This window comes from Chionomys nivalis, chromosome 9 (genome assembly GCF_950005125.1).
Source record: "Chionomys nivalis chromosome 9, mChiNiv1.1, whole genome shotgun sequence".
NCBI classification, from domain to species: Eukaryota; Metazoa; Chordata; class Mammalia; order Rodentia; family Cricetidae; genus Chionomys; species Chionomys nivalis.
In genome coordinates this window covers 83,012,268-83,026,095 of record NC_080094.1, presented here as the reverse complement: position 1 = coordinate 83,026,095, position 13,828 = coordinate 83,012,268, and the positions used below count along the sequence as shown (strand labels likewise).

At 42.6% G+C, this 13,828-nt stretch overlaps 1 protein-coding gene across 3 annotated transcripts in view; it reads left to right on the top strand.

The window, feature by feature from the left end:
• Window positions 1-11,800, top strand: part of Ckap5 (cytoskeleton associated protein 5) — a 95,263-nt gene extending 83,463 nt beyond the window's left edge. For all 3 annotated transcript variants that reach the window (XM_057780844.1, XM_057780845.1, XM_057780846.1), the window contains 9 exons: window positions 3,848-4,027; window positions 4,885-5,072; window positions 5,499-5,574; window positions 7,498-7,686; window positions 7,769-7,906; window positions 8,281-8,364; window positions 8,767-8,926; window positions 10,804-10,955; window positions 11,104-11,800. In XM_057780844.1, coding sequence (XP_057636827.1) covers window positions 3,848-4,027; window positions 4,885-5,072; window positions 5,499-5,574; window positions 7,498-7,686; window positions 7,769-7,906; window positions 8,281-8,364; window positions 8,767-8,926; window positions 10,804-10,955; window positions 11,104-11,346 — 1,410 coding nt within the window. In that variant the 3' untranslated portion in view covers window positions 11,347-11,800. The remainder of the gene's footprint in view (window positions 1-3,847; window positions 4,028-4,884; window positions 5,073-5,498; window positions 5,575-7,497; window positions 7,687-7,768; window positions 7,907-8,280; window positions 8,365-8,766; window positions 8,927-10,803; window positions 10,956-11,103) is intronic.
• Window positions 11,801-13,828: the final 2,028 nt, after the last annotated feature.

The window sequence follows — 13,828 nt, the reverse complement described above, 5'->3', positions numbered from 1 at the left end:
CTCTTCTGGCCTGCAGGCATACACACAGACAGAATATTGTATACATAATAAATAAATAAATAAATAAATAAATATTTTGAAAAAAAGAAATTGAGAAGTGTATTCATAGGGAGGCGTCACAGCCAGACCAGAAAAGGGAAGTCATTGGGAAGACTGGAAGCAGAAACAGGAGATTGGTTAGATACAGACCGGTTAAATTAAAAATTAAAAAAAAAGAAAAAGAAAAAGAAAATGAGTCACATTTCTTAAAATTAGAGACAGGAGGCCAGCCTGGTCTACTGGTCTATAAGAACTAGTTCTAGGACAGGTTCCAAAGCTACAGAGAAACCTTGTCTAAAAAAAAAAAAAGATAAAATAAAATTGAGGGTTGGTTGTGATGTTGGACACCTTTAATCTCAACACTTGGGAGGCAGAGACAGACACAGATCTCTTAGTTCAAGGCTAGCCTGGTCTACAGAGGAGCTTCTAGGACAGTCAGGGCTGTTACACACATGCTACACAACAAAAAATTGAGACATTGCTGGGCGATGTTGGCACATGCCTTTAATCCCAGTACTCGGGAGGCAGAGGCAGGCGGATCTCTGTGAGTTCAAGATCAGCCTGGTCTACAGAGCAAGTTCTAGGACAGGCTCCAAAGCCACAGAGAAACCCTGTCTTGAAAAACCAAAAAAAAAAAAAAAATTGAGACATTAGTTGTTACTATACTTTTGTTTGGTTTTGTTTGAGACAGCGTCTCTGGCTGTTCTGAAACTAGCCCATGTGGATCAGGCTGGCATTGAACTCAGAGATCGAATACCTCTGCCTCTGCACGCTGGTTTTTTTTTTTTTTTTTTTTTTTTTTTTTTTTTTTTTTTGGTTTTTCGAGACAAGGTTTCTCTGTGGTTTTTGGAGCCTGTCCTGGAACTAGCTCTTGTAGACCAGGCTGGTCTCAAACTCACAGAGATCCGCCTGCCTCTGCCTCCCAAGTGCTGGGATTAAAGGCGTGCGCCACCGCCCGGCTGCACGCTGGTATTAAAGGCATGCAGTAGTGCCTTTTTTTTTTTTTTTTTAAAGATTTACTTATTTATTATGTATACAACATTCTGCCTCCATGTATGCCCGTATGCCGGAAGAGGGTGCCAGATCTCATTACGGATGGTTGTGAGCCACCATGTGGTTGCTGGGAATTGAACTCAGGGCCTCTGGAAGAACAGCCGGTCTTAACCACTGAGCCATCTCTCCCGCCCCGCACAGTAGTGCATTTTTAAAGTACCTATATGAACTGAAAGTGTAGCTCATTGGTACAGTGTGTGCTTAGCATGTGCAAGGCCTCAATTGAGTCTCTACTTCCTCTAAGAAATGACAATCCCCTCTCCCACAAATGAGAATGCAAGCACATAAGGATATGTACACACAGAGATTTTAATTTGTTTATTGTAATATACAGTAGATAAATGTCTAAACTAGAAACACTGAAAAGTCATCAGTAAAGGCATGATTGAACATTTTGATAAATGCATAAGCTCTTATGCTGGCTTCTTTTAAATTTATTTTAAGGCAGCAGTTCTCAACTTGTGAGTGGCAACCCCCACAGGGGTTGTATATTAGATACTTACATTACAATATATAACAGTAGCAAAATTATAGTTACAGAGTAACTGTCATTACAACGTAAAGAACTCTATAAATGGGTTGCAGCATTAGGAAGGTTGAGGACCACTGTTTTTTGTTTTTTATTTTTTTGAGATAGGGTTTCTCTGTGTTGCTCTGGCTGTCTTGGAACTCACTTGTAGTCCAGGCTATCCTTGAATTCAAAGATCCACCTGCCCCCAGAGTGTTGGGATTAAAGGTGTGTGCCTCCACTGCCCAGCAGAGAACCACTGTTTTAAGGTATTTTTCTTTTTTATGTGTGTTTAAGTGTTTTCCCTGCGTCTATTCATGAACATATATGTGTGCCTGGTTGGTGCCTACAGAAGGCATTAGATTTCTCAGAACTAGAGTTAAAGGCAGTTCTGAGATTCCATGAGAATGCTGGGAACCAGTCTCCAGTCCTCTGCTCTTAACTACCAGACCAGACATCTCTCCAGCTCCTTATGTTGCTCTCCAAAATAAAGTTGTTTGTTCCTTTGACTTTAGAAATTTCATAATTCCCACTGAATTAGAAAACCAGATACAAGTTGGGGTGGTAGTGTATGCCTTTAAATCCAACACTGACACTGAGTTCAAAGGCAACTTGGTTTACATAGTGAGTTCCAGGACAGCCAGATCTACATAGTGAGGCCCTCTCTCCCAAAACAATGGAAAAGAAAGCTAGGTGCAGAAAAGTACATATAACCTTTGTATAATAAATGTGCCCCAAACCTCTATATATACTGTGCTGTATGATAATTATAGAAAATATAAGACTATAATACTATAAATATGAAAGAATATATATCTACCTTTAATGTTAACTTAGTAAAAGGGAAAATCACCCTCCCTAAACATGCATTGTTTTGTGGTGTGCGTATGGAAGGTTGTGTCTATGAAGTAGGTATACATTCTGTATAACTGGTGCCCTAGTGGAGTTGTGCAGCATGGCAACCCTGCTAAAAATGAAGACAATATACAGTATATATAATACCGCAGCATTATTTATGCAACTATAAAAATCTGCTTTATATGCCTAACATACACAAGACCCTAGGAAAATACATTGAACATGAAAAAAACTGAATTTTTGGTTTAGACTGAAAAAATAATATGAGCTCTCTGAACCTCATCTGGTAAATGGGATCTTTTGCTTATTACTTTCTTTCATTTTTTTAATTGTTGAGATTGTTTTGTCTTTAAATTTTGTTTGACAGTTCTATGGATCAAACCACCGGGCCTTAATCTTAAACTTAGTAGGAAGGTGGTCTTCATATAAAGAGCTCAATGGCAGAGCATCTTCCTACTAAGTTTAAAGTTTTTGTTCTTTTTTTTTTTTTTTTTTTTAAGATTTATTATGTGTACAGGGTTCTATTTGCATGTATACCTGCAGGTCAGAAGAGGACGCCAGATTTCATTATGGTTGTGAGCTACCATGTGGTGGCTGGGAATTGAACTCAAAGCCTCTGGAAGAGCAGAGCTGTCTCTCCAGCCTTATTCTTTTTTTTTTTTTTTTTTTTTTTTTTTTTTTTTTTTGGTTTTTCGAGACAGGGTTTCTCTGTAGCTTTGGAGCCTATCCTGGAACTCCCTCTGTAGACCAGGCTGGTCTCGAACTCACAGAGATCCGCCTGCCTCTGCCTCCCGAGTGCTGGGATTAAAGGCGTACGCCACCACCGCCCGGCTCAGCCTTATTCTTGTTGGTTTTTGGTTTTTGGTTTTTTTGTGTTTTTTTTTTTTTTTTGGTTTTTTGAGACAGGGTTTCTCTGTGGCTTTGGAGCTGTTGTTTTTGTTTAAAGGCAGGTTCTCTGTAGCACAGAATATCCAGGAACTTGGCTGTATAGCCTAGTCTGAACTCAAATTTAAAATTCTCCTGCTTCCTCAGCTTCAAAGTGCTAAGACTTTAGATATGTGCCACTACTCTTGATATTTTTATGAAAGGTTTAATATTAGAACTATCTAAAAATACAAAAAAATTCTCTTAATAAATTGAATATTTAAGCATAGGGATTATTCCGTGAACTAGACAGTAAGCCTCTTAGAACAGTCTCTGACTAATTTACTTAATACTAAGTTGCTCATTAAAAATGTATTGAATAGTTGAATTCTTAAGGAATAGTTATTTATAAAATTAGGTAAAATAAGCACTTTGCTAATGAATTTTCCTAAGGAAAGGTGTCTTATACTGTCTTTTTGCCACTCATAAAGCTTGGAAACTACAGCTTGGAATTTTTATTATCAGATTGATGAGGTCCTGAGGCAGGAAGACAAGGCTGAAGCTATGTCTGGCCACATTGATCAGTTTCTGATCGCGACGTTCATGCAGCTGAGACTCATCTACAGCACACACATGGCAGATGAGAAGTTGGACAAGGGTGAAATCATTAAGCTGTATAGCTGTATCATTGGCAACATGATTTCGGTAAGACATTTCTACAGAAGTAGAGTTCCTCTTGGCTCCGTCGGTCCATCCAGGTTCTCAAGCCGGAGTCAGTGCTGATGTCCATGTGAGGCCTGTGTCACTAGGTAGAATTACCCGAGTCGGGTCGCCAGTTTTCACTCTGCACTGAGTATCACCTGGGTGCTAAGTGCCTCATCCAGCACAGCTGGAGTAGAAGCGGAATGAAGGAAAGACAGAAATACAGCCATAGAGTGGTCTAGACGTTTGGATGGGGAAACCTCAGCACCCCAGAAATTCAACATTTATTATATAGAATTGAACAGAGAGATGGGTTGTTGTATACAGATAAACAAGGAGACACGGGAGTTATGTTATATGGGTGGATAAAGGAGAAGGTACAGTAATCTCTTTAGGAGCAGTCTCCATAGGGGTAGTCTTCAGGCTGTGAACATACTATCAACACCCACACTCTGACCCCTAAGGAAGGCTTTGCCATTTCCCTCAGTGACTTTGCCACTCTGTTGGGGCTGAGACGATTCCTTGATGTGGACCATGTCAGCAGCACACACATTTACTCAAGAATTCCCTATTTTAGGATATAAAGTAAAATGCTTAGCTGTTCTTTTCTTTCTTTCCTTTTTTTTTTTTTTTTACACCCCGGGTATTTTAAAAATGCATTGTAATTGTGCCAGGTGTGTTGATATAAGCATGTAATCCTTGCACTTGGGACTTAAAGTTTAAGGTATTGGTCAGCTAGGCGTATGTCTACATATCTAATGAGAGAGAGCTGAATATTGACTAGAATATACCAACTCTGCCTTTCTTCTTTGTCCCATATATTGAGTTTTAACCTCCCTAACACAGTTAGGACTGGGTAGCTATTTCAGATAGAGAGCCTGGCCCGGGAAGCCTCCACTGGAGTACTGAAAGATTTGATGCATGGCCTGATCACATTAATGCTGGATTCTCGGATTGAAGATCTTGAGGAAGGACAACAGGTGATTCGTTCTGTGAACCTCTTGGTGGTGAAGGTTTTGGAGAAGTCTGACCAGACCAACATCCTCAGGTATATTTATGCACTCATCAGTAAAACTTGGGAAAGCCTCTCATTTGTTTGCACATATAAGGGTGTGGCTCAGTTGGTAGTACTTGTCTGGCATGCACAGTCCTGGGTTTGCTCCACAGCACTTGTTAAACCCGGCATAGTGGCACATTCCTGTAATCCTAGCCCTGGGAAGCACTCCACTCAAGTGGAGGCAAGAGGATCAAAGTTAATTGTAACTTTAAAGTTTGCCTGGTAAGATGATTTGTTACTTTTTTCTAAGTGAATCAAGTGTGATTCAGTCTAAAACTGTAACAATACCTGACTTCTCTAGAGTAGGACAGTGAAATGTTTTAGTTATAGTCCTAGCATTACATTTGTCTCTTAGAAACCCTTTCTCAGGGAAAAACATGAAGATTTAAAATTTATTAATGCTATTTGTTTTTCCAGTGCCCTGCTTGTTTTACTTCAGGACAGCCTGCTAGCAACAGCTACTTCTCCCAAATACTCAGAGCTTGTTATGAAGGTAAAATTGAAATGATTTTATCTCTTGTCTTATAAACATATAATCACTTTCATTTTGTTGTTGTTGTTTTTGTTTTGTTCTGGATTTTTGGGGGGACAGGGTTTTTCTGTACAGCCCTGGCTGTCCTGGAACTCCCCCTGTAGACCAGGCTAACCTTGAACTTACTTTCTGGGAAATAAATTCAAAGTACAACATTGACGGAAATTAACTGAGGTACTTACTTCTGGAAAACACAAATGGTAAGCCAGGCATGGTAACGATTGTAATTCTAGAACACAGGAAGCTGCAGGAGGCTGAAGCAGGAAGATGGGAGTCAAGACCAGCCTGAGATACACAGTTCAGTGTGATTGACACAGCAAGGCTATTAAAAAAAAAAAAAAAAAAATGAGCCGGGCGGTGGTGGCGCACGCCTTTAATCCCAGCACTCGGGAGGCAGAGGCAGGCGGATCTTTGTGAGTTCGAGACCAGCCTGGTCTACAAGAGCTAGTTCCAGGACAGGCTCCAAAACCACAGAGAAACCCTGTCTCGAAAAAACCAAAAAAAAAAAAAAAAAAAAAAAAAAGGATAAGGGCCGGGCAGTGGTGGTGCACACCTTTAATCCCAGCACTAGGGAGGCAGAGACAAGCAGATCTCTGTGAGTTCGAGGTTCAAGGCCAGCCTGGTCTACAAGAGCTAGTTGCAGGACAGACTCTAAGGCTCCAAAGCTACAGAGAAACCCTGTCTCGAAAAATAAAAAAAATAAAAAAATAAAAAAAGAAGGAAGTGAAGCATAAGGAGCAGGCTCAGGTACATAGCAAACTCAGGGCCAGCCTTCTAGAAAGTAGAAGGCAAGACATTTGATTAGGCATATTTCTTTCTGAGGGAGAGGAATGTGTGTTTAATCTTTGATGGCACTCTCCAAGTAAAGATAAGTGTGACGTACTTCTGGTACTGTGGTGCTGTACAGTTGTCCTTCCTTAGATTAGATTTGGTTTAAACAATCTGAACTATTCTTCTCAGATACTAAGGAAACTCAAGACAGAATTAAAATTTTTTTTTTAATATTTAAAATGTCCTTGTCCCCAACACCTAAACAAAGCCAAGTGAGAAGGTTACCTGGGCTTTGCTAGCTAGCCAGCCAGCCTAGCTGAATCAGCAAGGTCCAGGTTAATGAGAGACTGTCTCATAATAGAAAATAAGAGAGATTAATATCCTGTGTCAACCTCTGGTCTCCACCCACATACACACACATAATAAATCAGGATATACATAAATAACAAACACACATCTTTAAAAAGTAACCTTGAGCCGGGCGGTGGTGGCGCACGCCTTTAATCCCAGCACTCGGGAGGCAGAGACAGGCGGATCTCTGTGAGTTCGAGACCAGCCTGGTCTACAAGAGCTAGTTCCAGGACAGACTCCAAAACCACAGAGAAACCCTGTCTCAAAAAACCAAAAAAAAAAAAAAAAGTAACCTTGAATTTGGAAAAATGGTGATAAATTATCCTCATTTTTCAGTCACTCCTTTTGTTTTTTTTTTTTTTTTAATTTATTTATTATTATGTATACACTATTCTGCCTGCATGTCTGCCTGCAGGCCAGAAGAGGGCACCGGATCTCAGTACAGATGGTTGTGAGCCACCATGTGGTTGCTGGGAATTGAACTCAGGACCTCTGGAAGAACAGCCAGTGCTCTTAACCACTGAGCCACCTCTCCAGCCCCATGTTTTTTTTTTTTTTTTTATAATGGCTTATTTATTCTTTATGCACTGGTGTTTTTACCTGAGTGTGTCTGCGTGGTATTGGATCCACTGGAACTAGAGTTACAGACAGGTGTGAGCTGTCATGTTGGTGCTGGAAAGTGAACCTGGGTTTTCTAGAAGAGCAGCCAGTGATTTTAACTGCTGAGTCATCCCTCCAGCTTCTTATTTCTTATTTTTATAGTGTCTGTGGAGAATGGTTCGACTACTGCCTGATACCATCAACAGCATCAACCTAGACAGAATTCTTCTGGACATACACATTTTTATGAAGGTCTTTCCCAAAGAGAAACTGAAGCAATGCAAAAGTGAATTTCCTATAAGGACTCTAAAGACCCTTCTGCATACCTTATGCAAACTGAAAGGACCTAAGGTGAGTGAGAACAGCAGTCAGTCTCTGAGTGGGTTTCCTGGAAGGGCCGTTGCTAGCATTTGAATGTACTTGTCTCCCTCAGATCCTAGACCACCTCACAATGATTGACAATAAGAATGAGTCTGAGCTGGAGGCCCACCTGTGTCGGATGATGAAGCACAGCATGGACCAGACTGGGAGCAAGTCGGATAAGGAAACAGAAAAGGGAGCTTCTCGAATAGTGAGTAGCCTGATTCTCAAGGGGAAATTTTAGGGATTGGAATGATCAGTCTCTTGGTTTCAAAACACTGGAGTAGTGAACCCATGCTTTTTGATTCCCCAAGAGAGACTTCAGTGACACTAGGTAAGTCCACTATGAACTCTGCTTAACCAGGGAGGCGTAGATCAGCTGGTCCTCAGAGCTGAGGAGCAATCCTCAACAGGAAGCTCTCAGAGCCAGAATACTAGTGTTGCTGTTGTAAGCTTTGCAGCTCTGGGCTTTCTCTACCAGTCAGGCCCATATTTTGAAGTATTTTCTGTTAGCATCCATCCATCCTCTCGTTTGTTTTTAGTAATTCGACTCTAACCAGTTCTTTGTGCTTTTCAATTTATTAGGACGAGAAATCGTCAAAGGCCAAAGTAAATGATTTCTTAGCTGAGATTTTTAAGAAGATTGGCTCTAAGGAGAACACTAAAGAGGTGAGAATGAAAGGGTTAAGCCTAGGACTGGGTACCATAGCGTGTAGCAGTTACAGCACTTGGAAGGCTGAGATCGGAGATTGCAAGTTTGAGACTAGCCTGAACTACACAGTGAGACTCAAAAAAGCCAAAATAAACAAAAAGGCAGGTGTGGTGGTACACAGCTGTAATCTCAGCACTCAAGAAGCTGAGGCAGAGATGACTGTAAGTTTGAAGACAATCTGATCTACATAGGAGTTCTGGGCCAAGACCTTGTCTGTAGAAAACCAGAAGGAGGCATAGATGGAGCAAGTGAGGAGGAGGGGAGTGAAAGGGATTCAACTAATAGGTGCTGGTCTGCTTTGTGGAAAAGGAACACAATTTTACATCCATCCTTACCTCTTCCTTTTTCTTTTTTACCAGGGCTTAGCAGAGTTATATGAATATAAGAAGAAATACTCAGATGCTGACATCGAGCCATTTCTGAAAAACTCCTCACAGTTCTTTCAGAGTTATGTTGAGCGAGGCCTTCGGGTGATTGAGATGGAGAGGGAAGGCAAAGGCCGCATCCCCACTTCCACAGGTGTAGTTTCCTCTCCTTGCAGAAATAGGTTGAAGGATTGCGAGCTAGCTACTTACTCCATGGGAATTTTTGTTGGTATCAACTTTATCTTAGTTTGGTAAAAACTAAAGCGTTTGGTCTTCTCTTCCTCTGCCAGGAAACTCTCTGGCTGCACCTGCAGATCATGTGCAGGATCCACCACACTCTTACCTTCCACTCTGACACCTTGTCCCCTGCTACTTCTGGTACTTCATCTACTGCTCTCCAGACCCACCAGCCTCCTCACTGCTTCTGAAACACAGACACATATGTATACCTTAGGAACTTTGTACCGGCTTTGTCATTCTGGGGTGTGTGTGTGTGTTTGTGTGTTAATGTGAGGATGGAAGCCAGGGCTTTGTACATGCCATGCATACACTCTACCACCGATATATTTCTAGTCTCTGCACTAGTCGTTATATATATGGTGCTGTTGATTCTAAGAGAGCCTTGATCTCAGTGGTGGTGGTGCTTACCTTTAATCCCAGCACTTGGGAGGCAGAGGCAGACAGATCTCTGTGAGTTCGAGACCAGCCTGGTCTCCAAAGCGAGTTCATAGAGAAACCCTGTCTCAAAAAACAAACAAACAAACAAATAAATAAATAAATAAAATAAGAAAGAGAAAGCCTGTTAGCCAATTCCTTGTCCTTATTCAGATCTTGTTTTTATACTGTGATCTCAGTTGTGGAAATCTTGTAAGCCTGTTCTTTACCTGCCAAATAGCATCCTCTGCCAACTCACTGTGTAGATCAGATAGGCCTTTTAACTTCCAAAGATCCTCCCACTTTGCTCCTGGGTACTGAGATTGAAAGGGTATGCCCCCACACCCAGGACATTTATACCACTTCTAACATAATTTGTTTAGTGCCTTTCCCTCTTGGGTAATATTTAGAACCCACATGGGAGGTACTGAAGATATAGTTCAGTCTGTAGAGTGCTGGCCTGGCACGCACAAAGAATTAGATCCAATCACCAGCACCCATTAATTGGGCATGGTAACTGAGATGAATTGTTGTTCTTCTCCAAGAATATTGATGGGTAGTACCTATCCCTTGAGCTCCTTGCTGTTCCCTTTAGATTTGAAAACTCTCTGTTGTGTCATCCAGCCCAGACGTAACCAATTCTTCACATACCTCCTGTTTGAGTTGGGTACTCATCATATACTTAGAATTGCCCATGCCAGCCCTGTGATTTTTGGTATACAGTCCTTCACATAACGAAGGGTTTAGGCAGACAGCCCTTTTGGATCAGTTCTTTTTTTTTTTTTTTTTTTTTTGGTTTTTCGAGACAGGGTTTCTCTGTGGCTTTGGAGCCTGTCCTGGAACTAGCTCTGTAGACCAGGCTGGTCTCGAACTCACAGAGATCCGCCTGCCTCTGCCTCCCAAGTGCTGGGATTAAAGGTGGATCAGTTCTTGAAGTTTCAACAAGGTTTAGGTTTCATATTTGAGACTAGCCTGTATCACTAAGTCATGGTAGATCTTTGTGGATTTTTTTAGTTTTCAAGTACAGTGGAAACATTCAGGGCCTTAAAATTTTTGTTGTTAGCCGGGCGGTTGTGGCGTACACCTTTAATCCCAGCACTTGGGAGGCAGAGGCAGGTGGATCTCTGTGAGTTCGAGACCAGCCTGGTCTACAAGAGCTAGTTCCAGGACAGGCTCCAAAACCACAGAGAAACCCTGTCTCGAAAAACCAAAAAAAAAAAAAAAATTGTTGTTGTTGCTAGGGACTTGTGTGTGCTATACGTATGCTGTGCCAGGGGACCCTAGAAATTGGTTGTCTTTGGTAGCAGATTGGCTCTTGTAGTCTGGAAGTTGGGGTATGTGGATATCTACATGAGCTTCCTTCATTTTTCTCTCTAGGCATCTCTTCTCAGATGGAGGTCACGTGTGTGCCCACCCCCTCAAGCACAGTATCCTCTATAGGTAACACAAATGGAGAAGAAGTGGGACCATCTGTCTACCTGGAAAGGCTAAAAATTCTTCGACAACGGTGTGGCCTTGACAACACAAAGGTACTGTTCTTTCTTTCTGTGTGGGAATGGAGAGCTGTGACAAGCAGGTCAAGGGCAGGCTGGTCTACCTTTGTATAAACTCAGGCAGAGTTGCATCTTGACTGCTTCCCCTGAACTTAGGCATTGTCTCTCTGTCTTCTCTCAATAGCAAGATGACCGACCTCCACTGACCGCTTTGCTCTCCAAACCAGCAATTCCTCCAGTTGCCTCTTCGACGGACATGCTCCACAGTAAGCTCTCGCAGCTGCGGGAGTCCCGCGAACAGCACCAGCACTCAGACCTGGACTCCAGCCAGACCCACTCTTCAGGAACCATCACCTCCTCCTCCTCCACAACTAACATTGATGACTTGAAAAAGAGACTGGAGAGAATAAAGAGCAGTCGCAAATGAAGCTGCCATCCCTCTGCACTCTGCAGCTTTAGTTTACTAATCTAGAAGCCCTGTAGTGTGAAGTGGCCACTGCAGGCCCCATGTACACAGACTGTTGTATGTATCAGACAGCAGACGGGAAGGAGTGGCTGTGGGCAGATGTGCACAAGCTCTGCTTCTCCCCATCAGTGCTGCCTCTAGAAGACTGACTGTGGGTTAGGTTAGTGTACAGACTTCCAAACAGCTGCACCCTCTGCTCAGACTAGGTTCCATATCTTTTTTTTGTTTTGTTTTAATGGCTCATTTGTAATTGTCCTAATTTTTCCTAGCTTTCAGCCATTAGAAACTCTTGATAGTTCCTTCTGAGTTGTGAGCTCTTCTCCTGTAGCCCTGAAGGGACTGTATTCTGTATGAATGCATGGCATGAGACAACTAATTTAAGAGTCTTTTATAAATAAAGTTTGCATTAACTGTACCTATTTCCCAAGACGCTCCATGTCTGGGAGTGCTGGGGACTTTTTCTGTCACCTGTTTAAGGAAAGCTGGGTAGAAGAGGGTTTGTCATGACCTGCTGAGGTACACTTTTTCTTAACTCATGGGTTGGGGCTGTAGCTCCTTGGGAAGAGAATACTTGCTGGCCTGCTGTCCACATGCAGACCCAAGGAACAGAGGAAGCTTGTCTGTCCCTCCTTGTTTTGAAGTCTGGTCGTGTCCAGTTGATGGAGAAACAGCGCCCTGCTGGTTTGCTGCCTGATGACATGAGATTGCTTTCAAGCTCGACTCGAGCCAACAGTTCCCACACCAAGGGAACTGGGTTCACTGGTGGATCTGGACAGCTTGCCACTTCCCTGCCTTCAGTCCCGACTAATTAATTGCTTTATACTTGGGTTGAGGACAGAATGAACCGCACAGTCCCTTCCTCCGTAGTTAGAAAGCTGCCTCAGGACGAAGAGGTTCTGGGTTCTGTGGAAACTCCAGGCAGGCTCCAGGACAGCTTCTACTCACCTGGCATTCCACACAATGAAAAATGGAAGGAAAATGAATCTGGATTTTTTTTCCATCAGGTGAACCCTGCATTGGTTCCAGTCACCATTTTCTGGTGAGCCCAAGGCTGCCTGAAATTAAACTTGCTTTATAGGCGAGCATGGAGTGGTAAGTGTTCACAGCAGGGAAGGAGGACATTGTCGTGGAAAGTGGGGTCTAGAATGGGCACCATTCAACTGAAAACTAAGTGTAAGTTTATATATCCCCACAGTGGTGTTGAGAGTGCTCTGAGTATTACAGATTTGTTTTGAAACTGTCTCACCATGTAGCCCTGACTGGCCTGAAACTATAGAGTTCTATCTGCCTCTGCCTCTCCCTCTCCACCAAGCCAAGCTAATCCTTCACCCTTCCCCCTAAAGCCCAGAGTAGCTGAGATACTGTCACTGAGAACCTGTGCCTGTTTTTGTCCGGCTTTCCAGTCAACCAGAATCACAGAATAAGCAAGAAACTCTTCATTCTCTGTTCCCTTTTGCATCAGATATGAAAAACCAATACAGTGGTGACAAATGCCTATAGCCATAATCCTAGCATTTGGCAGGCTGATCTCAAGTGACTCAGCAGACAGAGAAGGGAGAAGGGCTGGGGGGGTCGAGATAATAATAGAGGTCCTTTGGTTTTTGTTTATTTATCAAGACCGGGTCGCACCATGCCCTGGCTCACTTTAACATGGTACTGTATGGACCAGGCTAGTTGCAAACTCACAGGAATCCCTCTGCCTCTGTGCCTGGCCCTGGCCCTCCCACTAAACCATGTCTATTGGTTGACCAGAACCCCTTGCCCTACTCCTGTCAGCACCTAAAGCAGACAGATGTTCAGGCTCCGTTCTTGCCTTGAAGCTCAGCGATGCATGCATCTTCTCACTACAGTTCTGCAGTGTCAACAAATTTCACATCAGCCAAAATTTCCTATCAAATGTCAGAGGCTGCAGTGCCCACTTACACGTAAATGTCCCCAGTGGGAATAGGACTTTAATGCTATATAGCATCTTGAAGATGTGAAGACTTAAATTTGTCCAAAGTCTATAAATTTAAACATTCTTTCCCCTCCTTACTACAAATTGCTCTAATCTGATAAGTGCTGTATAAGGAAAAACCTGGAGAACTTCCTCTCTCTCTCTCTCTCTCTCTCTCTCTCTCTCTCTCTCTCTCTCTCTCTCACACACACACACACACACACACACACACACACACACGTTGGAGATGTAAAGGCAGGATGATCTCTCTGAGTTCAAGGCCAGTCTGGTCTACATCATGAGTTCCAGCAGAGCCAGAGCTACCTTGTCTCAAGCATGCACTCACACACATGAAGATGGAATGAATTTAAGTAGTTAATCTGTACTATTTTGATGAAATGATGAAGGATGTCAGATAGGATGTCTAAAATCTTGGTTGTCATATGCAATCAACTAAAACACAAGCAGATAGGCACGCCTGTGGGAAAATCTTTTTTTTTGGGGGGG